This window comes from Myripristis murdjan, chromosome 21 (assembly GCF_902150065.1).
Source record: "Myripristis murdjan chromosome 21, fMyrMur1.1, whole genome shotgun sequence".
Classification (NCBI taxonomy): Eukaryota; Metazoa; Chordata; class Actinopteri; order Holocentriformes; family Holocentridae; genus Myripristis; species Myripristis murdjan.
In genome coordinates, this window is record NC_044000.1 from 27589954 (window position 1) to 27615008 (window position 25055).

Sequence of the window (25055 nt, forward strand, 5' to 3'; positions counted from 1 at the left end):
CCTCTGCCCTTCAGAAACCTCTTTCTTTAGTAAGCAGAGCTCATCAGATGAAAACAGACCGTGCTAATAAGGATTATACCACTGCCATGAGGGTTCAACTTGAAATGCAACGGTAGTTTGCTTCAAAATCAAGTATTTTTAACCTACAGCTGTTGTCAGACTGACAGTTAATTACTACAAATGTTGAAATGTGTAATACGGTTGTCTTTGTCTGATTAGCTCAGTGGTTTTCAAAGTTTTTGGTTCTTCACCTCTTAAAACAAACCAGTAACAGCTCGTGACCCTCTGTCCAGGCTGCACATAACGAGTGGTGAACAGTCCAGCTAAAGAATGATTAGGCTACCTTTTAAAAGATGTTGCATTTGCTTGATTATCTTTGCATTTCAAAACTTTTTAACACCAAAACAGAGAAGAGTAACATACGAAAATAGTTATGATAATTTTGCATTTCAAATTATTTTCCTTTGGCCTTAATAATCTAAATCATCTTGCACCTCTGAAAATTTTCTAATATCAACAAGGTTGCTAACCACTGGATAGGCCAAAAGAGTGATAAAGAGCTACTGAAAATATTCTTCAGTGAACAATATACAATATGATGATACTCAAATTACATGTAGTTATGACTTCATTATTAGGGATTTTTTTTTTTTTTTTTTTTTTTTTTTGCCATTTTACTTGACCTTCCTTGAAGCCTGAGTTTTGATGAATGCTGAAATGTTCTAAATCTTAGCAGTTAAATAAAAGTGTTTTCTTGTAGCTGTAATTGTTCTTCAGTGGATAATGTATGGTGATGACAGTATGATGATATACACTGTGACTACATAATGTGTCCTCCTCAGGACAGAGCACATAGAAAGCATCACAGCTACATTTTTACTTGAAACAAAACAAGTTGCGCAAAACTCCAAGCCAATCATTGCATTCAACTTTCATCTTCTGAGAAAGAACTGATATAAAGACACAACTGCCATCACCTCACTCATAAAAAGTATACTCACACTGACAGTTTTTTGCATTTTATTGACATTACCAAACAATAAACGACAGATTTTAATGTGAAAAACAATACGACATTATAACATTTTTGATGCCACAAAGTTTTTACATGCATGTCTAATTTTTGACAGTTTGAGACCGTACATGATGGGACTTAAAAGGGGCTGACATACCAAAATGTACACACATGAAATCACACGCACTGCATATGGAAGAAAAGTCATATCAAAATTTGGAGTGATTAACTCATAAAAACCACCAAAACCAAAGTTGAGAAGTGCAACAAGATGTGGAGTGCAGGTACTGACAGCTTTTTGTTTGGTCTCTTTAGAAGAATTTAAACACACACCCAGGATCTTTATATATGTGAATAAAATGAAACTTGTAGGGATGACAACAGAGAAAACAAGGCAAAACACTAGATCATTAATATGTGACATTTCTCTATTTGATGAACAAGAAAGTTGGGATACAAGATGGTTGCTACAAAAAACTTTGTGGATAATATTTCCACAAAGTTTTAAACGAATGGTGAAAGACAACAAAACTCCAACTTCCACAAAAATACATATCCAGACAGCTACAATAACTTGTTGTACTTTTCTTTTTGTTATGATCACATTATAATGTAAAGGCTTACAGATACACACATATCTGTCATAAGCCATGACTGTTAAAATTGCATATTCAATACCTGCATATGTATGAATACAAAATATTTGTATGAAACAGTAAGAGACAGAAATTTCATGTGTGTCAGATAATATTTGTGCCATTAAACAAGGCAGCAAACTTGTACTACCATATATTTCATTAGCCAGCAAACCACAGAGGATTAGATACATGGGCTCATGCAGATTTCTGTCCACATAAATAATGGCAATTACAACTGCATTGACAAAAATCACTAATATGTAAAACAGCATTGCCAGAATGAAATACAGGTACTTGAAGTTTCCTATGTTCCCATACATAGTCAACACAAATGACACAACCTCTGTTGAGTTTTCCATAGCCACAGTGATGAAACACAAGGTGGACTGATTTGTTTGATCTGAGACTATAACTCTTATAAAAGTAAGAACTCAAAATTTTAGCTGTGGATATTCTGTAATTCATCAGATTGTACAGGAAACATACCTGGTACTTTTTATAATCAATTATGATTTTTTCTATGTGTCTTGTTCTATATGGAAGAAACGTGAGTGTTTCCTTTAACAAAACAGAAGCAATGAAAGAAACCTGGAGAGCAAAGTCATGTGTACAAGGCGATCATCAGGAATCATACTGGAGATGTGTTTACTTGTCATAAGATCTACATGCTGATATGAGATCATTAACATAAACATCCAGCTTTCAACACAAACATAAATCAGTCATATCACATGCAAGTTACCTCACAATCTGAGACACGGCAGAAGGAGGAAGGCCCGCAGACAGCTGTAACCCCCCCACCCCCACCCCACTGAGTCAGACTGAAGCAGCTGCTGAACTTTTATACATGTAGGTAAACACACCTGACAAACACAAGCTGGCCTAAATCCATCTGACAGCAGATTTCAGTATCAAGGGAATTCATAAAAAGTTTTCACTCCATTCTTTTAGTATTCTACCTATATGAATGATTAATATGCACATCATCCTACACTGAATCAATCACTGAACATTTGAAAACTGAATTAGTAAAAAAAAAAAAAAAAAAAAACAACTCACAAGCATTATCCTGGATAGCATCACAAAATCACTTTCAAACAAAACTGTATCAAAAATATGGAAGACAAACCATATGACCCTGTTAAAACAATCTGTATCAACACATTCTATTTAACAATAAACAGCAATCAATTTAAAGCAAAAAAAAAAAAAAAAAAAAAAAAAAAGTTTCCCAGGGCAAATTGAGTACCCTATGCTGTTGCATGTCTGCATTTCCACCTCATCACACTTTAAAAGTACCTATCCCAGGTACCTATCCCATTATAATTAAGGATTTCATGTAGGCTATGTTTTGCTTGCGAACTTGAAAATGGTGGTGTGGTCAATGATTCCTCTAGTCAATATATGAAAAACACTGCTGACCATTAAATGCTAAAAATCATGTTAAAATAGGTTACAAGGTAGATGGCTTGTGCAAAACCTGAGAAAAAAACAGAAAAAAAGCATTTTGGAATGGAAATGAGGGATACGTTTGTCTCTCATAAGGCTCCTGTTGGATTACTTGGATTATTTTGTCTCTGAGCTCCAATCTGAAAATAAGGTGAAGCTACAGACTGTCAGCTACAAGGTGAGCTGTATTGAATGAACGTTTTCTGTGGACACAGTGCTCACTGTAGCCACAGAGGAACCCCCACCACTGATCTGAAATTTGGATCTGTTTATCTGAAGAATGCAACATTTCAGAGACACTTTGAATGAAGCTGCAGCGGTGAATGGGTGAAGAGGAGGAAGAGGAGGAACTCATTTAGGCCCATACAGAAATTCGGGAAGGTAAAACACTAATTACACCAGCGGTTGTCGATGTACATGATTTGTCCCCCACCTTTGCTTTTTCCACACGCTTTTGTGTCTCTGTCGGCTCTCACTGCAGTAAACCCCCGCAGGTCCACACTAGCATCCGGTATAAGTGAGGTTAGCCATGAGCCGTGAAGATGTACAAGCTGCTCTCTCGGAAAATCCGCTGGTTGCGCAGTGCAGACAGCTCATCAAATTTAAATGCCTCAGTTTGTCCACTAGCTTAGCCTTTAGCCTAGCCCCAGCCTTGCAGCCTCTGTAGTTTTGAATATCCATGGGATATATATGGAGAGAATTTTGTTTCTTTATTATTCAATCAAATAGAATAGATTTGAAACCAAAAAAGAGATTTGAGAGCAAAAGAGAGAAAGTGGCAATCAAAAAAATTTTTTTTTGAGATCGAAACAGAACAGGTTGCAGTTGGAAAAAAAAAAAAAAAGAATTGAGAGCATATTTCTTCAACTTCAATCAAAACTAATATTTGTAAGTAAAAACATACGACCAAGTTTTGCTTATAAATCATCCCTCTTTGCTTTCAAGTTATAAACCTTTGCTTGAAAATCAGTCCTCTTTGCTTGCAAGTTCAAAAGTCTTGCTTGCGAATTTAACTACACTACACATCCACCGACGCTGGTGGATGAGAGAAGAGTTTCTGTTGGTTGGTTTGACCTGGCTCCTCCTGGCTCCTGCTGATTTTCAAGCAAAGGTTTATAACCACATGCCACTGTTGTTTGCGCTTATGCGCCAACGCTTGATGCACAAGATGAAGTTAAGGAGGCCTTCTGTGCTGACCTGGACAACATCCTGACCAAAGTCCCCAAGGAGGACAAGCTAATCCTCCTGGGACATTTTAATGCCAGAGTTGGACGGAACCACAACCTGTGGAGAGGCACAATGGGAAGAGAGGGAGTCGGAAACACCAATTCCAACGGCATACTGCAGCTAAGAAAGTGCTCTGAACATAACCTCGTCATCACCAACACACTTTTCTGCCAAAAGCACAAATTTGAAACATCTTGGCTGCATCCTTGCTCGAAACTATGGCACCTCATCAACTATGTCATCGTCTGCACCAAAAATCGCCCTAAACTAAAATCTAAACACCAGAGCGATGACTAGTGCAGATGACTGCTGGACAGACCACAGCCTCATTCGCTCCATTATGTCCATCTGCAGAGCCAACTAAGGTTAAACATTGAACGGCTGGATGACACCCCCCACCAACAACAACTTCGGAAAAAAACAACTCTGCTGGCTGTCGCACTCCATTTCCGTAAACCAGCTTGGGCGTCATGACGTCACCACACAGCGCGTTCTCGGATGTGCACATGTGCAGTAAGCACATGAAGGTAAACAACAAACATGGAGGAGAAAGAGATTCAGCCTGTCCTGTTGTCTTTGAAGGCAAAAACATAGATTCACTTTGGCTTTAACAAACTAGACGGAAAGATGGAGTGTGCAAAGTTTGTAAAATGAGAGTGACGGCCATGAGAGAAATGAGAGAAAGAAACAGATAATTCAGTTTTAATCCTCTGTGTCGTGGTAAAATAGCATGTCATATGGTAAAACCTTTTGCCCAAATGACATATTTTGTTTGTCCGCATAACGGATTTCACCATTTTCATTCCTAACAGGCAGTTGCATGGCCACCTATTGCCTACACTGACCTTGACCAATAAACTTTAAAGTTTATGTGAAAATCAATATTTTTTTAAATCTATAACTTAACACTTTTTTGATGTTTGACCGCATGACACTCAAATCTGTGACACTTTGTATGACACCTGGAAGAGGTGATAATAACTTAAATATAGGAGCACATTTTTGAACTTACCTCCAACTCCGGTGGTCTTCAGGGGTCCTCTGAGCGATGTCATCACAGGTCACATGACATGAGTCATATTTCTAAAGTTCAAAATGGCTTCCAATCTTTGTTTTACCACATGACATTGAGGGAAATCTGTCTTTGCGGACCAAAGTGATTTAGATATTAATGAAATTTCTTAAAGATATATCCTTTTGCTACTTTGCAGAGCCTTTCTATACATTTTAAAAAATATGCCAAATACAAAAGTTGATGATTTTTAAAATTTTTTAATAATTTTAAAAACAGTTGTCTTTTTTGAAATTAAGTGACTCCCGTTTTACCGCATGACATTTACCACTTAAATGCTGTAAAAGTCTGCCAATTTTGTATTTTTCATGCAAACATGAATAATGTGGAGGGAAAATGATGTGAGATTAATAAAAATATACAATATTAAACTTATTTTTATACAATTATGTAACAGAAATTTCCCCTGGAACTGAAAATCATTACGGCATGTCACCGACCTGAAATTTGAAAAACCAGTGGTAGAAAAAGAAGGCTCTGAAGATACAGCAGCTTGCAGACTCTGGAGACACCAGGGGCTTCTTTGCTGCTACGTATAGCCCTACCTACCGCTGCCTAACCCCTCTCCACTCAAAAGATGGGCTGACGCTGCTGAAGGTCAATGAGTCCATGAAAAACAGATGGAAAGAGCACTAGAAGGAGCTACTGAAAAGGGACACCACCACCGACATGGAGGCCCTTGACCAACTCCCTCAAGAACCCACAATTGAGAGCATGGGAGCACCCCCCAGCCTGGAAGAGGTGCAAGATGCCAGAATGAAGCTCAAGAACAACATGGCTGCCGGACCTAAAGGCATCCCAGCAGAGGTCCTGAAGGCAGGTGGGCCACATCTCCTTAACCACATCCATGCCCTGCTCCTCAAAATATGGAAAGAGGAGAAAATCCCTGGACAACTCAGAGACGCCCCAATTGTCTCCATTTTCAAGAAGGGAGACAAGGCAGCCTGTGGAAACTACCTTGGCATTTCAAACAAAATCTACCACTATAGATGGCCTTCATAGACCTCACAAAAGCCTTTAATTCAGGGGAGTGTCAGGCTTTCTGGCTGGTTCTGGCAAAAATTGTATGCCCAGACAAATACATCCGGGTACTGAGACTGCTACATGGCGACATGTTGGCCACAGCAATCAGTGTCAATGGAGACGAAAAAGAGCCCTTCAGGGTTGTCACTGGAGTCAAGCAGGGCCGTGTCATTGTCACAACATCTGTTCTCAATCTTCATTACTGCCATTCTCCATCTCACAGGCAAATATCTACAACAGGGAATCCAACTTGTGTACAGGACTGATGGGCAGCTTCTGAACATAAAACAATTCAGGGCCAAAGGTCGAACCACCACCATATCCATCATGGAGCTGCAGTATGCCGATGACAATGCCCTTGTGGCCCTTTCAGCAGAGGACCTACAATGCATCCTGGATGCCGTTGCCAAGGCATACAAGAAGCTTGGTCTGGCCGTCAATATAAAAAAGACCCAAATCCTCTATCAGCAACTACCCAACAGTTGCACTCCTGTCCGTTGTGGAGAGGTGTCTCCGCACATCCGTTTTTTTAGGTGCGTCGGACTGGGAGCAGTGGGTCCCGACTCTAGTGTAAAAGGAGAAGGAATCCCACACACTAAGGGCTCTAGTTTCGCAGACCAGGCGAGGCAGGGGCGTAGCGCAGATGCGCTTCGCCAACTGGGTGTGGCCAGGCGGATTTTCCAAGTTTGGCACGCCGTTCTCGGTGGCGCAAGTACTCCGCCGTCCCTCCTACCGGCGGAGGGGAGGAAAGAAGGCGTGGAGTGGGTTTGACACAGCCGATTCACATGTAACCAATCAAATGAGCCCCTGTCCTTGCCTTTAAAATGCGCTGCGTGAAGGCGTAATGAAAGTTTACACAGCTGACATGGAGGTCTACTGCCGCAGGCGGAGCGGAACTCAGGAGACAGGCGCGGAGCGGAGATCGGCGAGCAGTGCGGACACGTCACCAAAACCTCACAGGCAGGCTCCCAGAATGTCAGGCACATGAACGATGCAATAAATACAGAAAAAAACACTATTCAATGCTACGATCACAATCAGCACATACATATATCTCCATATCAACTGTCCCGTGACAGCTGATGTCAGATCAAAGGAGATTGGCACCGTTTGTGCTGATCGTGAGGTTTTGGTGATGTGCGCCAGGCAGCCAAACTTCCACTGCGCCGGCTCTGCTCCGCCTTGCGCTGAAAGTAGACGTGGTTTCAGATGGCGAGCTTTTGGCGCACCTCGGCGAAGCCTTTTGGCACCAAACTGTCACTGCGCCAAGCCGAATCTGTCGGCACCTCCCCCCGCTGCGCCGCCACTCCCATCTCGGCGAACCTCCGCCTGCGAAACTTGGACACTGTCCGCCTCTGCCGTTTCGCCGGTCGAAACTAGCTCTGCGCGGGGTTCGCCTCACTGCGCCACCCCGCGCTGCGCCGGGTTCGCCTCACTGCGCCACCCCGCACTGCGCCGGGAAACTAGAGCCCTAAATAACTAGCATTGAATATTTATTGTAGTGGCGTTTCGGTCCTCAGACCCTCATCAGACAAATGCTGAACAGTGGCAAGGAGCCATCTTCAGGTTCAACACGTTGTTCCCTCTAAATAAAGTGTTTAAGTAAAGTCTGCGTCAGTTTGCGGAGGATCTATACTAAATAACATATTATAACAAGGAAATTTCCCTAACTTCTGAAAGCAAAAAACACGTTTCTGCTTAGGAGAGAGGCCCTCTGCCCTTCAGACACCTCTTTCTTTAGCAGCCAGAGCTCATGAGATGCAAACGGACCATGCTAAAATAGATTATACCACTGCCATGAGGATTCATCTTGAAATTTAACGGTAGTTTGCCTCAAGATCAAGTATCTTTAACCTACAGCTCTTGTCAGACTGACAGTTAATTACTACAAACTCTGAGATGTGAAATACAATGGTTGTCTTTATCTGATTAGCTCAGTGGTTTTCAAAGTTTTTGGTTATTCACCTCTTAAAACAAGCCAGTGTCAGCATGTGACCCCCTGTCACAGGCTGCACATAAAGAGTGGTGAACAGTCCAGCTAAAGAATGATTAGGCCACCTTTAAAAGATGTTGCATTTGCCTGATTACCTTTGCATTTCAAAACTACTGAGTATTTAACACCAAAACAGAGAAGAGTATCATTGCATTCAACTTTCATCTTCTGAGAATGAACTGATATAAAGATTTTGGAACTGACACAACTGCCATCACCTCACTCATGAACAGTATACTCACACCCCTGACAGTTTTTTGCATTTTATTGACATTACCAAACAATACACTACAGATTTTAAAGTGCAAGACAATACAACATTATAACATTTTTGATGCCACAAAGTTTTGACATGCATGTCTAATTTTTGACAGTTTGAGACCGTACATGATGGGACTTAAAAGGGGCTGACATATCAAAATGTACATAGATGAAATCCCATGCAGTGGATAAGGAACAAAACTCAGATCAATTCTCTGAGTGATTAAGTCATAAAAACAGCCAAAACTAAAGTTGAGAAGTGAAACAAGATGTGGAGTGCAGGTACTGACAGCTTTTTGTTTGGTGTCTTTAGAAGAATTTAAACACACAGCCAGGATCTTTATATATGTGAATGAAATAAAACCTGTAGGGACAGCAACAGTGAAAAAAGGCCAAACACTAGATCATGAATATGTGACATTTCTCTGTGTGATGAACAAGAAAGTTTGGCTACAAGATGGTTGCTACAAAAAACCTGGTTGATAATATTTCCACAAAGTTTTAAACGAATGGTGAAAGACAACAAAACTCCAACTTCCACAAAAATATATATCCAGACAGCTACAATAACTTGTTGTATTTTTCTTTTGGTTATGATCACATTATAATGTAAAGGCTTACAGATACACACATATCTGTCATATGCCATGACTGTTAAAACTGCATATTCAATACCTGCATATGCATGAATACAAAATATTTGTATGTGACAGTAAAAGACAGAAATTTCATGTATGTCAGATAATATTTGTGCCATTAAACAAGGCAGCAAACATGTACTACCACATATTTCATTTGTCAGCAAACCACAGAGGATTAGATACATGGGCTCATGCAGATTTCTGTCCACATAAATAATGACAATTACAACTGCATTGACAAAAATTACAAATATGTAAAACAGCATTGCCAGAATAAAATACAGGTACTTGAAGTTTCCTATGTTCCCATACATAGTCAACACAAATGACACAACTTGTGTTGAGTTTTCCATAGCCACAGTGATGGAACACAAGGTGGACTGATCTGTTTGATTATCTGAGAGTACAACTCTTGAAAAAGTAAGAACTCAAAATTTTAGCTTTTGTTATTGTGTCATTCATCAGATTTTACAGAAAACATACCTAATACTTTTTACAATCAGTTATGACTTTTTCTCTGTTTCTTGTTCTATATGGAAGAAACGAGTATTTCTTTTAACAACACAGAAGCAATGAAAGAAAACTGGAGAGCAAAGGCAAAATCGTGTGCTAGGCGATCATCAGGAATCATACTGGAGATGTGTTTACTTGTCATAAGATCTACATGTTGATATGAGATCATTAACATAAACATCCAGTGTTCAACACAAACATAAATCAGTCATATCACATGCAAGTTACCTCACAATCTGAGACACAGCAGAAGGAGGAAGGTCTGTAGACAGCTGTAACCCCCCACCCCACCCCACTGAGTCAGAGTGAAGCAGCTGCTGAACTTTTATACATGTAGGTAAACACACCTGACAAACACAAGCTGGCCTAAATCCATCTCACACCAGATTTCAGTATCAAGGGAATTCATAAAGTTTTCACTCCATTCTTTTAGTATTCTTCCTATATGAAAGATTAATATGCACAGCATCTTACACTGAATCAATCAATCACTAATGACAAAATGATGCCGCTCTAGTGGCAGCTTGTTGCAGCAGCTCCCGTTTACTTTGAACTTTTTTTCCCTTTTTTTTTTTAGTTTAGTCTCCCCTTTTATTTCTATTTAATTATTTATTGGTTTCTTTAACTGATCAGTGCACTATGGAGACCAAAGTCGCCGTGTTTGATCTGGTCTCTTTTGTTTTTTTCACTGTTTACGACTAGTGTTGCAAAATTCCTGGAATTTTCAAAGTTGGAAAATGTCCATGGGAATTTTCGGAAATTAACGGAAATTAACGGGAATTAACGTGAATAAACGGAAATTTTGGGGGAATTTTCGGGAATTTATATTCACTGCATTCACCTGGTCATATACATATATACATAATAAACATTTTGGTTTGTTATAAGCAGATATGCATGCAAACATGTTACATTATAATGAATTTCCAGGGAATTTTCGGGAATTTTCCCCAGCTAAGTCAAACTGTCATGAATATTGACATAACCAGTGTGCGAAATAAGGGGGAGCAAAGGGGAGCACAACTCCCCTGGTGGTGACATGAGCTCCCCTGGCTGGAAACATTGTGAAATTTTGGGGGAGCGATGCCTGCTCGGTGCCGGCCAGCACCGCACGGTGTGCGTGGCCACCCAGTCAGGTCTGCCGGAAGCAGGAGGATTTTGCGGAAGCAGGAGGACGTGCATGTGCTCCTGCATGAGCGCCCGTACCATACTGGAGCACACCCCCTCCAACCGTGCCAGAGTAATTTTAAGTTGATTTAATTAAACAGTCAAACGTTACTTTGGTGGTCCATGGATTAATTTTTATCACGTAGATTGAAGTTTGTGTAGCCCATATAAATGCTCGGGAAATCTGTTGTTCAAATGAAATTAGAGCACATTCCAAGTTTTATTTCACACACTTGGGTATGGCGATGATGATTTTACAGTATGCTGGCATTGTGGCCTTACAGTATGCTGGCATTGTGGCCTTTGGGTTAGAGGTGAGTCTTGAGTTCAGGAGATTTACTGATTGTTTATTTTTTGTTGTTGTTAGGGGGAATTTTGGTTCTGGGACAGAAAAAAACATTAACATCAAAAACAGCACCACACGGATTATATACCATAACAAGGAAATTTCCCCCATCACAGGCTGCACATACAGAGTGGTGAATTAATGAAATATAGATTAATGAAAAATAGAGATAACGCTCTAAAGCAATCTCTAAAAACAAGAACTACAAGTGACAGACAAATCTTTACATCACTACAAAACAAAGTCTCGAGGATGACCTGTAATTCGAAAGCAGAGTTCTATATCGAGACGATAAAAGGAACAAATGGTAATGGAAAGCTAATATGGAACAATCTAAATAAGTTACTGAGACGGGGCAAGTCTAACTATCTTAGTGATCTACAGCTCCAGGTAAATGAAGAGCTAACTGACAATCTAGACATTATTGTGAATTATCTCAATAGATTTTTCATTGGCACCTCAAATGCTCACACATTCCTCACAATCCTGTTGATGCAAGTAAACCAATATTTAGCATAGAAGAAATATCTGTCCCTGAGGTAATAAAAAATAATTTCATCCATAAAAAGTTCAAAGGCCAGAGATACATTTGGTCTTACTAATGACTTTTTAAAGACCCATAAAGAGGCTCTTGCTGACCTAATTGCACATCTTGTAAATCTATCTATAAAACAGGGAACGGTACCATCAACATGGAAGATTGCTAGGGTCACCCCAGTCTCTAAGGCTAGGGTCAAGACAAAATCTGAGAACTATCGGCCAATAAGTATTTTACCCATAATAATAAAGTAGCAGAGAAATGCAGTTTCATCCAATGCAGTTTGGATTCAGGAAATTTCATTCAACAGAGACAGCTACCTAGAAAATTTCCTAGAAAACTTAAAGAGCTTGTTGAATCAGGGTGGCTTTTTAGCTTCTGTATGTCTTGATTTAAAGCGTGGTTTTGACACCATTAATCATGATTTTCTTATTGGTAAATTAACTCACTTCAACTTCTCAAATAGCGCCCTGTGCTGGATGAAATCATACCTGTTGGACAGAAAACAGGCAGTTCAAATTGGTGATTCGTTATCTCCATACCTCACTTGTTCTGCTGGAGTACCACAGGGCTCAATACTGAGCCCTGTTTTACTCAGCCTATATGTCAATAACCTACCAGATGTCTGTAGAAATATAAAGATGCAACTATATGCTGACGACACTGTATTATACTGTCATACCAACTCAATCCAAGAAGCGGCTGCAATACTCCCAGGAGCCATGGTGCCAGTGTCCCATTGGCTGCAAAACCGTTTTCTACATTTGAATACAAAAAAAACAACAAACAAACAAAAAAAAAACATCTGTATGTTTTTCTCCTGACAGCCAACAGAGGGACAGCAACCATCAGTCATGGTGGGTGGAGAGAGACTTGATGTGGTTGAACACTTTAAGTACCTCGGGGTAATCTTTGATTCTAATCTTAATTTTAAGCAGCTTGTTAAAGAAGTCACAAATACAATTTAATTTATCAAATTTCAAACATATAAGACCTTTCCTGACTATGGAGTCAACAAAGACCTATATGCATGCAATGATATTTACTCACATTTCCTACTGTTACACACATGGGCACATACATCTGAGAGTACTTTAAAATCAATCAAGTCTCTCTTCAAGAGAACACTTAAAACTCTAGACAAAAAACCTAAGTACAAAATCTTGGACTTTGATAGCTACCAGTTGTTTTTGGATGCTTGTCTCATCTTTAAAGTTTTGAAAGGTCTAGCCCATCCACCATTACAGGACTTCAGAATCTTCCAGAGTAAACACCAGAACACTGACTAGAGAAGACTGTGATGAACTACGGCGCAGGACTAAATTTGGCCAAATGGTGGTGTCCATCAGAGGAACACAGTCATGGAACACTCTGCCAGCTCATATTAGAAACTGTGACAATTACACCACCTTTAAAAAGACCCTTAAACAGTGGTTAATAACAAGCCAGACCTGCTCTCACGGGTAACCTTTTTGTCTTTTCTATTTTGTATATGGACTTTTAATGTGAATCGGGACATACTTTTTGTGTAAGATTTCTACATGTTTTATCTATTTGTCATGGTGTATTGGTGTATTGGTGTATTGTCTGTATGTTTTTATGACACCTGCCTTAGGACAACGGATGAAATTTAGCAACTGTGCTAACTCCAGCATATTTATATTGAAGATTTTTGCTGATTTGTTGATTAATGTGCATTGTCCGAATCAAATAAATAAAAACAAAACAAAACAGACCAGATAAAGAATGATTAGACTACCTTGAAATGATGGTGAATTTGCTTGATTATCTTTACATTTCAAAACTACAAAGTATTTAACACCAAAAATGAAAAGACGAACATACAAAAATAGTTAGGATAAATTTGCATTTCAGATTCAGATTGTTTATTAGTCCCCGAGGGGCAATTCGGTTTCTACAGCAACATAAAATACATACAACAATAAACAACTGGGTAGACAACCCACTAAAACACATTCTAACATTACATGTGCAAAAGGGCAAATAGGCGCTCAGTGCAAATTCTGGGCTGCAGGGACCATACTGTCTGGGCTGCAGGGACCATACAATATTATCCCATAAAGTCAAAAAGTCAAAGGTCAAAAAAGAGAGAAAAAAAAAAAAAAAAACCTCAATTAAGGCTACCTCTGTTCAATAGGCTGATGGCAGATGGAATGAAAGAGTTGGCATATCTGGAGAACTCCTTGGCCAAAATGTGGTCCGTGCCTAAGCCTATGATTCTTTTGGCTTTCTGAACCACCCGTTTCTCCCAGAGATCATTTAAATTATATTGCCTATTTCCAATGATTTTGGAGCAGACCTACACAATGTGGTTCAGGCTGTTCCTATCCTTTATGGATAGGCCCTTGAACCAGCAAATAAATGAAAAGGTGATCAAGCTCTCAATGTAGGACAGATAAACAGACTGCATGATAGGTGTTGACAGATTAAAAGAGCTGATCTTCCTCAGCAGATGGATCCTTTGTTGGCCCCGCTTAACAAGAGAGTCAGTGTTCACATCAAACTTGAGTTGGTTATCAAAGTAAGTGCCTAGATATTTATAGGAGTCCACTAGTTGGACCTCTTCACCATGTACCACACTTGCTATGGGGGCAGGATTGCTTTTCCTATAATCTATAACTAGTTCTTTTGTCTTAGCTACATTAAGATCTAAAAAATTGTCATCACACCATTGGACAAAGTTAGGGAGGGCGCAGCCATGGTCAGACTCTGCCCCCTGCAGGAGAGACAGGAGAGCTGTGTCATCTGAAAATTTTACCAAAAAGCTGCCCTCTCTACTGGACCTACAGCTGTCAGTATACAGAATGAACAATAGCGGTGAGAGAACGCAGCCCTGCGGAGACCCGGTGTTGGAAATCAGTGGCTTAGACACCTTGCCATTTACGGCAACTCGCTGGGTTCTCTCTGTCAAAAAGTTCAAACATAGTAATGACAGCTGGTGGGGTAGATTAAAATACGCTGAGAGTCTCTGTATTAGGACATGAGGCTGCATCTTGTTAAAGGCAGAGGAGAAGTCAGCAAAAAGAATTCGCGCATGTGATTTTGGTGTCTCCAGATGTTTATAGACTTTGTCCAAAATAAAAAGCTTGGCGTCTTCTACGCCTCTCCGGCTTGGTATACGAATTGGAGCGGATCCAGCCTACCAGCTACATGGGAAACAATCTCACTCTTTAGGACTTTCTCTAAGTTTTTCATCACTAAAGATGTGAGCGCTACTGGTCTGAATTCGCTTAGTTCCCTGGGGTTTTTCACTTTTGGGATAGGAATAATGGTCGATGTTTTCCAGATAGCAGGTAATTTACATAAATCAACGCATATCTGAAAAAGCTTTGTAAAAACACCCCCAAGTTGGTCTGTGCAATAGCGTAGGGTGCGCCTGCAAATTGCATCAGGGCCACATGCTTTCCTAATGTTTGTTTTCTTAAACAAGATCGTAACCTGGTCCTCCGATATCGTAATATCCTTCTGGGCCACAAGGGTGTCTCTCTGTTCAGATATGACAGCAATGAAGTCGGACATATCAAAACGATTAAAAAATTCATTAAAAGCATCAGGCAAGTCCTCCTCCTGGACTCCGTTAACACTGATAGCCTGCTTGGTTTTCTCAGCCTGTAGATTAATAGAGGCCTGCCAGGCTGATCTAAGGTCTTTTCCTTATACATTTTATTAGCCTTAGCAATTTCAGCCTTGACCTCTTTAGAGGCGTCTTTCTTTTCTTGTGACGTTTCTTTCTGTTGATAGAGGCCTTTAATTCTTTGGTTACCCAAGGTTTGTTATTAGGATAAACAACAGTGACTTTAGAGGAAATCAAGGAATCAACACAGAAACAGATGTAAGCAGAGACAGTGTCTGTTAATTCATCAATATCATTGCAGGCTACATAGAAACAGTGCCAGTCAGTACACTCAAGGCAAGCTTGGAGGGAGGATATACTGTCCTCTGTCCAGGTTCTGACAGTCCTCTCCTCTCTTACCTGGCGTCTAAAAATCGGTTTGTACACCGGCAGTAGGAAAACACTGTTATGGTAAGAGTCGCCTAAAGCGGGCATGGGAAGGGATTTATAGCCCCCTTCCACATTACCATAGCATAAATCAAGCATCGTATTTTTATGTGTGGTTGTACACTTGACATACTGCTCATATGAATTGAGAGTTTTGTCTAAGCGTGCATGATTCATGTCTCCTAGGTAGAATTTGGGTGCGTCAGGGCATATAGAGTCCAGTTTGTGCGACAGGTCGGCAACTTGTTGGACAGCAGCGGTGACGTTTGCCTTGGGGTGAATGTACATAAGCGTGAAGAAAAGCTGGGGAAATTCCCTTGGCAAATAGAAGGAGCGAATGGAGATACACAGCATTTCAATATCGGGGGTGCATATTTTCTCCTGTATAGTGACGTCTTTGCAGTATCGCTCATTGACATAGAAGCAACAGCCCCCCCCCCGCTTTTTCCCCGTCACTTTATGCGAGCGGTCCAACCTTATGGGACAGCCAAAACCAGTTAGTGCCAGGTCACTATCCAAATCATTCTTCCCAAGCCAAGACTCTGTAATAGCCAGAATACATGCCGATCTCATTTCTGGCTTGTGTTTCACCCATATCTCCAACTCATCCACCTTGCGTCTTAAAGATAGTGCATTAGATAGGAAGATAGAAGGCAGAGGGGGGAGACGGCATTTCATTTTTTTTTTCCTTTGGCCTACATCTTAATCATTTTGCACCTCTGAAAATTTTCTAACATCAACAAGGTTGTGAACCACAGGATTAGCCAAAAAAGTCATGAAGGACTACTGCAAATATCTTAAGTGTACAATATACAACATGATGATACTCAAATTACGACATGAAGTATGATTTAAGTATTAGGGATTTTTTTTTTGCCATTTTACTTGACCTTCCTTGAAGCCTGAGTTTTGATGAGTGCTGAAATGTTCTAAATCTTAACAGTTAACTAAAATGTTTTCTTGTAGCTGTAATTGTTCTTCAGAGGATGACAGTATGATGACATACACCGTGACTGCATAATGTGTCCTCTTCAGGATGGAGCACACAGAAAACATCACAGTCACATTTTTACTTGAAACAAAACAAGTTGCGCAAAACTCCAAGACAATCATTGCATTCACCTTTTATGTTCTGACAATGAACTGATATAAAGATTTTGGAACTGACACAACTGCCGTCACCTCACTCATAAACAGTATACTCACACCCCTGACAATACACTACAGATTTTAATGTGCAAGAGAATACGAAATTATAACATTTTTGATGCCACAAAGTTTTTACATGCATGTCTAATTTTTGACAGTTTGAGACCGTAAATGATGGGACTTAAAAGGGGCTGACATATCAAGGTGTACACACATGAAATCACAAGCAGTGGATATGGAAGAAAAGTCATATCAAAGTTTGGAGTGATTAACTCATAAAAACCAGCAAAACCAAAGTTGAGAAGTGCAACAAGATGTGGAGTGCAGGTACTGACAGCTTTTTGTTTGGTCTCTTTAGAAGAATTTAAACACACACCCAGGATCTTTATATATGTGAATGAAATAAAACCTGTAGGGATGACAACAGAGAAAACAAGGCAAAACACTAGATCATTGATATGTGACATTTCTCTGTGTGATGAACAAGAAAGTTGGGATACAAGATGGTTGCTACAAAAAACTTTGTAGATAATATTTCCACAAAGTTTTAAACGAATGGTGAAAGACAACAAAACTCCAACTTCCACAAAAATACATATCCAGACAGCTAGAATAACTTGTTGTATTTTTCTTTTGGTTATGATCACATTATAATGTAAAGGCTTACAGATACACACATATCTGTCATATGCCATGATTGTTAAAATTGCATATTCAATACCTGCATATGTATGAATACAAAATATTTGTATGAAACAGTAAAAGACAGAAATTTCATGTGTGTCAGATAATATTTGTGCCATTAAACAAGGCAGCAAACTTGTACTACCATATATTTCATTAGCCAGCAAACCACAGAGGATTAGATACATGGGCTCATGCAGATTTCTGTCCACATAAATAATGACAATTACAACTGCATTGACAAAAATCACTAATATGTAAAACAGCATTGCCAGAATAAAATACAGGTACTTGAAGTTTCCTATGTTCCCATACATAGTCAACACAAATGACACAACCTCTGTTGAGTTTTCCATAGCCACAGTGATGAAACACAAGGTGGACTGATCTGTTTGATTATCTGAGACTATAACTCTTGAAAAAGTAACAACTCAAAAATTTTGCTTCGGTTATTGTGTCATTCATCAGATTTACAGAAAACATACCTGGTACTTTGTACAATCAATTATGATTTTTTCTATGCATCTTGTTCTATATGGAAGAAACATGAATGTTTCCTTTAACAAAACAGAAGCAATGAAAGGAACATGAGGAGCAAAGACAAGGTCATGTGTGCGAGGCAATCATCAGGAATCATACTGGAGATGTGTTTACTTGTCATAAGATCTAAATGTTGTTATGAGATCATTAACATAAACATCCAGCTTTCAACACTAACATAAATCAGTCATATCACCTGCAAGTTACCTTACAACATGTCAGAAGGAGGAAGGCCTGCAGACAGCTGTGACCCCCCACCCCACCCCACTGAGTCAGACTGAAGCAGCTGCTGAACTTTTATACATGCAGGTAAACACATCTGTCAAACACAAGCCTGCCTAAATCCATCTGACACCATTTTCAGTATCAAGGGAATTCATAAAAAAGTTTTCACTCCATTCTTTTAGTATTCTAACTATATGAATGATTAATATGCACATTATTTTACACTGAATCAATCACTGAACATTTGAAAACAGAATTAGTAAAAAAAGATCTGTAAGATGAAAAGGGACAGACAATGACATGACTGTCCTGTTCACATCTACAATGACTGGGTCAAGTACAGTAAGGTTACCAGGGATCTCTATGACTTTCAGGTTCAGGAAAGTTATTGTACAACTACTCTGTACAACTCACAAGCATTATCCTGGATAGCATCACAAATTCACTTTCAAACAACACTGTATCAAAAATATTGAGGACAAACCATGTGACTCTGTTTAAACAATCTGTATCAACACATTCTATTTTACAAACCAGTGTCAACTCGTGACCCCCTGTCACAGGCTGCCTATACAGAATGGTGAACAATCCAGCTAAAGAATGATGAGGCTACCTTTAAAAGATGTTGCATTTGCTTGATTATCTTTGCATTTCAAAACTACTGAGTATTTAACACCAAAACAGAGAAGAGTAACATACCAATACAATTATGATAATTTTGCATTTCAGTTTTTTTCCTTTCGCCTACACCCTAATTACCTTGCACCTCTGAAAATTTTCTAACATCAACAAGATTGTCAACCGCTGGATTAGCCAAAAAAGTCATCAAGTGTAACTGCATATTATCATCATTAGCGATTTTTTGCCATTTTACTTGACCTTCCTTGAAGAGATGTTCTAAATCTTAGCAGTTAAATAAAAGTGTTTTCTTTGTGGTGTAAACTAATATTTGGCATTGAACATGTTAATGTACATGACGTCACATCATGCCCAGGTCCGCAGACAATAGTGTGAGCCCGGTAAACACACCAGGAAGTTATTGCCTACTACTAACTGTGCTTCGCTGTACATTTTGCCTGCTTATTATTTACACTAAGTAAACAGTCTAAACTAAACTCAAAGTGGTCATCGTTCTCTAAATAAGAACGCAACATGGTGTTAGAAATGGAGCTACTTTGAGCGATGGTGCACGGCTGGAAAACGTTTATTTTCGATAAAAAGAAAAATGAAAACAATCCAGCATGGATGGAGATGGCCAGCAGCAGCAGCCGGTGCACCTCCTATGGCAACATTCACCATCAAACCACCCGAGCCTTTCGACTTCTCTAAGCCCCATGAGTGGGAGAAGTGGATAAGGACACCTCCTTATCCATCCTTGAACGGACCTCACTCTTACAAAAGATTGATCTGAGAGAGCTAAGTGCTAGCAAAGCAGCTATGGATGCTATGCATTTTAAGAGAGTGAGACAGCAGAAATTTAAAGCCAAAGAGCAGACACAGCTCAAAAATAAGAAACCTGTGCAGAACAAGGCAGAACACAAAGCATGTGGAAAATGTGGAAAATCACCCTCTCATCCTGCATCCCAGTGTCCAGCTAAGACTGTAGAATGCCACAACTGTGGTAAAAGTGGTCACTATAGGAAGGTGTGCAGGCTAACAAAAACTGTAAATGAGGTTGCTGAAGATGTCAATGAACTGTTCCTTGGAGAAGTCGCCTGTGGTGAGGAGCCATGGATGGCTGACATTAGCATAAGGGGAAGCAAGGTGTCATTCAAAACAGATACCGGGGCAGACGTCACAGCTATTCCAGAGCAGGTGTACAAAAGTGTCATGCACAGTGTCATGCTAGAAAAAGCCCTCAAACCACTCTGGTCCGGGTGGTGCTAAACTAACTGTCCTGGGGTCAGCTACAGAATTGCTCTCATATAAAGAGAGGAGCATTACAGAGAAAATCTTTGTAGTGAGAGACCTGCGAGGTGGCACCTTTGAGTAGGCCAGCGTCAGTGAGCCTTAAACTAAAGTGAAAAAAGAGCTGTAGAGGATGGAAAGTCTAGGGGTCATCAGCCGCATAGAACAGCCAACAGACTGGTGTTGTGGCATGGTGGTGGCTCCGAAAAAAGAACAGAGAGGAAGTCCGCATTTGTGTAGACATGACACCCCTAATCAGTGTGCTGGGAAAAGTTTGTCCTTCCCTCTGAAGAACAAACTCTGGGCATGCTGACAGGTGCACAATACTTCATAAAGCTAGATGCAAACATGGGTTTTTGGCAGATTCCCCTGTCCAAAGAATCTCTCTACACCATGTTCATTATGCCATTTGGGCGTTACCACTTTAACCGCCTGCCTCGGCATCTCCTCCGCCCCAGAACACTTTCAAAACACGATGGTGACAGAGGTCTCTGCAGGCCTAGAAGGTGTTGTATGTCACATGCCGCTAGGACACATGCTGTCCTGGAGCGAGCAGGGAAGGCAGGGGTCACACTTAACATGTCAACATGTGAGTTCAGCAAAATAGAGGTCAAGTTCCTTGGCTACATTGTCTCAGCTGACGGCATAAGGCCAGATCCAGACAAAACCAGATTAGCGAGCTCAGAAGTTTTTTAGGAATGGTAAACAAGCTTGGGAGATTTTTACCAAATCTGTCCCAAAGGGACAAAGCACTGAGAGACCTGCTGTCCAAAAAGAATCAGTGGTGCTGGGGTCATGAACAACAGAGGGCTTTCTGCAGCCTCAAGCATGAGCTCTCCACTGCACCAGTCCTCCAGCCCTAACAAGCCGCTGAAAATATCAGCTGACGCTTCATCCCATGGGCTAGGGGCAGTGATGCTTCAAAAAGATGATAATGTGTGACCTCCAGTTGCTTATGCTTCAAGGTCTCTGACTGACACCGAGCAGCATTATGCACAGCTGGAAAAGGAAGCACTGCCGCTGACATGGGCCTGTGAGAGATTCTGTGATTTCATCCTGGGCCTACATTTTGAGCTGGAAACCGACCACAAACCGCTTGCACACACACCGGGGAAAAGCCTCACAACTGCTGACATACTCTCTCGCGCCCCACTCAGAGACTATGGGCTCTAGTTTCCCGGCGCAGCGCGGGGTGGCGCAGTGAGGCGAACCCCGCGCAGAGCTAGTTTCGACCGGCGAAACGGCAGAGGCGGACAGTGTCCAAGTTTCGCAGACGGACTTGCGCGGAGATGGGAGTGGCGGCGCAGCGGGGGGAGGTGTCGACAGATTCGGCTTGGCGCAGTGACAGTTTTGTGCACAAAGGCTTCGCCGAGGTGCGCCAAAAGCTCGCCATCTGAAACCATGTCTACTTTCAGCGCAAGGCGGAGCGGAGCTGGTGCAGTGGAAGTTTGGCTGGCTGGCGCACATCACCAAAACCTCACAATCAGCACAAACGGTGCCAATCTCCTTTGATCTGACATCAGCTGTGACGGGACAGTTGATATGGAGATATATGTATGTGCTGATTGTGATCGTAGCATTGAATAGTGTTTTTTTTGGTATTTATTGCATCGTTCATGTGCCTGACATTCCTGAAGCCTGCCGGTGAGGTTTTGGTGACGTGTCCGCACTGCTCGCCGGTCTCCGCTCCGCGCCTGTCTCCTGAGCTCCGCTCCGCCTGCGGAAATAGACCTCCATGTCAGCTGTGTAAACTTTCATTACGCCTTCGCGCAGCGCATTTTAAAGGCGAGGACAGGGGCCCATCTGATTGGTTAAATGTGAATCGGCTGTGTCAAACCCACTCCACGCCTTCTCTCCTCCTCTCCGCCGGTAGGAGGGATGGCGGAGTACTTGCGCCACCGAGCACGGCGTGCCAAACTTGGAAAATCCGCCTGGCCACACCCAGTTGGCGAAGCGCATCTGCGCTACGCCCCCGCCTCGCCTGGTCTGCGAAACTAGAGCCCAGTGTCACACGAGCAGACAATGCCCTGATGGAAGATACTAATATCTATGTTGATTCAATAATGGTCAATCTCCCCACATGTGACAAATACCTGACAGAGCACCTTGAGCAGCTTTGTGTTGACAGCGTCTGTAGCCAAGTCATGGCGTACTGTGTGGAGGAGTGGCCAGACAGAAATCAGCTACAGGGCCCAGTCAAACACTACTGGCATGAGAGGGCACATCTGAGTGTGCACAATGGACTGCTCCTGTGCGGCACAAGGTTAGTGATACCTGCTAGCATGAGAAATGATGTTCTTGATAAGATACAAGAGGGGCATCAGGGAGTAGTTAAATGCAGAGAACGTGCAAGTCAAACAGTGTGGTGGCCGGGGCTGAGCAGCCAGATAAGTGAGCTAGTACTCAAATGCACGGAGTGCATCAAAGAAAGGGTTAATCCAAGAGAACCACTGCTACCAACCACACTCCCAGGCCGTAGCAAAAGCTGGCAGCAGATTTATTCACCTTAAAAGATAAAAACTATCTGCTAGTGGTGGATTAGTTTTCCAGGTACGTGGAAATAGCACAGCTCAGCCCAACACGGTCCACAGATGTCATTGTCCACCTAAAGTCTATGATGGCATTTGCGAAATTTTAGTGAGTGATAACGGCCCCCAGTTCAGTGGACATGAGATGAAACAGTTTACAGCTGACTATGGATTCGAGCACGTGACCAGCAGCCCTAAATACCCCCAGGGCAACGCCGAGGCAGAGCGTGCCATCCAAACAGTTAAAAACTTGCTCGAAAAGGCCAAAGACCCCTGTCTTGCCCTTCTGGCCTACAGAGCCACACCCTTGAGTAACGACTACCAGTTGTTCATGGGACGTTGCCTTCTCACCACCCTGCCTATCCTTCCATAGAGGCTGCAGCCAGCTCTACCAGACCTGCAGGCGTTCCAGCACAGGGAGAGGGAGAAAAGATAGATGGATGTAAAGTGTTACAAAGGGAGACACAGAGCAAGGGATCTTGCAAAGCTGTCACCTGGAGACCAAGTATGGATCACTGATGCAAAGGCACAAGGGACTGTGACATCTGCACACCGCAGCCCACGGTCCTATCTGGTGAGTGGACCTCAAGGGACACTGAGAAAGAACCGTCACCATCTCGTGCCTATGCCTGTGCCAGAGTCTCAGGGTGAGAACCAGCCTGAGCACCTACCAGAGGGAGACATTCCTCCTGCAGCAGGCTCAGGAACTGTCTCCACCAAAAACATCTCAGAGCACACCCAGTGTTGTGAGAACAAGGTCAGGCAGAGAAGTTAAAAAGTCACAGCGGCTTGACCCGTTAGACTGAAAAAAAAAAAAAAAAAAGTGTTTTGCTATTGGAAAAAAAAAATGATGTGGGTTTTGTACTGAAAAAAAAAAAAAAAAAAAAAAAAAACAACCTTTGTACGAAACAATAAGAAAATGTGATATGTTTTGGTGTTGAAAGATAATTTTATTTTGCTCTTTGAAAAAACAAACAAACAGAAGATTGTGTTTTGTTATAGCTGCGACTTGAAAAAAAGGTAAACAACCTGTGATTTATGGTGTTTGAAAGAAACCTGATTTTGCTATTTGAAAAAAAAAAGGCATGTTATTTTGTTCTGTGAGAAAAAAGAAGGGGAGAGATGTGTGTATTGCTATTTCAAACTGAAGAAATTTCATTTGAAAAGAAAAGCTGAATGTGGATTGTGAATAATCCGTGTATCATTCGTTCTTTCTATTTTCAATTGCCAATCAAAAATTAAAAAATGAAAAAGTGACTGGTTATTTTGTTATTTGTTTTTTAATCTAACACCAAAATCCAAAATATGCCTGGTTTTTCATAGTTCAATTTTAGGCTCGGATCAAAAATACGAAATGGAAAAACGGGAATCAGGACTGAATTTGATTTTATTATTTAATTGGTCCGGTTTACGTGTCCCGTCACAGCTGATGTCAGATCAAAGGAGATTGGCACCGTTTGTGCTGATCGTGAGGTTTTGGTGATGTGCGCCGGCCAGCCAAACTTCCACTGCGCCAGCTCCGCTCCGCCTTGCGCTGAAAGTAGACGTAGTTTCAGACGGCGAGCTTTTGGCGCACCTCGGCGAAGCCTTTTGGCACGAAACTGTCACTGCGCCAAGCCGAATCTGTCGGTACCTCCCCCCGCTGCGCCGCCACTCCCATCTCGGCGAACCTCCGCCTGCGAAACTTGGACACTGTCCGCCTCTCCCGCTTCGCCGGTCGAAACTAGCTCTGCGCGGGGTTCGCCTCACTGCGCCACCCCGCGATGCGCCGGGAAACTACAGCCCATAGAGTTCAATATGATGTCGGTCCACCTTTTGCAGCTATTACAGCTTCAACTCTTCTGGGAAGACTGTCCACAAGGTTGAGGAGAGTGTTTATAGGAATTTTTGACCATTCTTCCTAAAGCGCATTGGTGAGGTCACACACTGATGTTGGTCGAGAAGGCCTGGCTCTCAGTCTCCGCTCTAATTCATCCCAAAGGTGTTCTATCGGGTTCAGGTCAGGACTCTGTGCAGGCCAGTCAAGTTCATCCACACCAGACTCTGTCATCCATGTCTTTATGGACCTTGCTTTGTGCACTGGTGCACAGTCATGTTGGAAGAGGAAGGGGCCCGCT

The 25055-nt window shown here is 41.5% G+C and overlaps 2 protein-coding genes and 1 pseudogene across 2 annotated transcripts; all 3 read right to left on the minus strand.

The window, feature by feature from the left end:
- Positions 1 to 1076: 1076 nt before the first annotated feature.
- Positions 1077 to 2012, minus strand: LOC115379521 (olfactory receptor 51L1-like). Its single transcript, XM_030080228.1, has one exon. It carries the CDS (start codon positions 2010 to 2012, stop codon positions 1077 to 1079), a length of 936 nt encoding a protein of 311 aa, XP_029936088.1.
- A 6725-nt stretch (positions 2013 to 8737) lies between these two features.
- On the minus strand, positions 8738 to 9672 carry LOC115379522 (olfactory receptor 4K1-like; annotated as a pseudogene).
- A 7485-nt stretch (positions 9673 to 17157) lies between these two features.
- Positions 17158 to 18093, minus strand: LOC115379523 (olfactory receptor 142-like). Its single transcript, XM_030080229.1, has one exon. The coding sequence runs from the start codon at positions 18091 to 18093 to the stop codon at positions 17158 to 17160; it is 936 nt and encodes a 311-aa protein (XP_029936089.1).
- Positions 18094 to 25055: the final 6962 nt, after the last annotated feature.

What these genes read in the sequence shown, in the direction of transcription:
- LOC115379521 (XM_030080228.1), bottom strand. Translation starts at nt 2,012, where the DNA reads ATGGAAAACTCAACAGAGGTTGTGTCATTTGTGTTGACTATGTATGGG.
- LOC115379523 (XM_030080229.1), bottom strand. Translation starts at nt 18,093, where the DNA reads ATGGAAAACTCAACAGAGGTTGTGTCATTTGTGTTGACTATGTATGGG.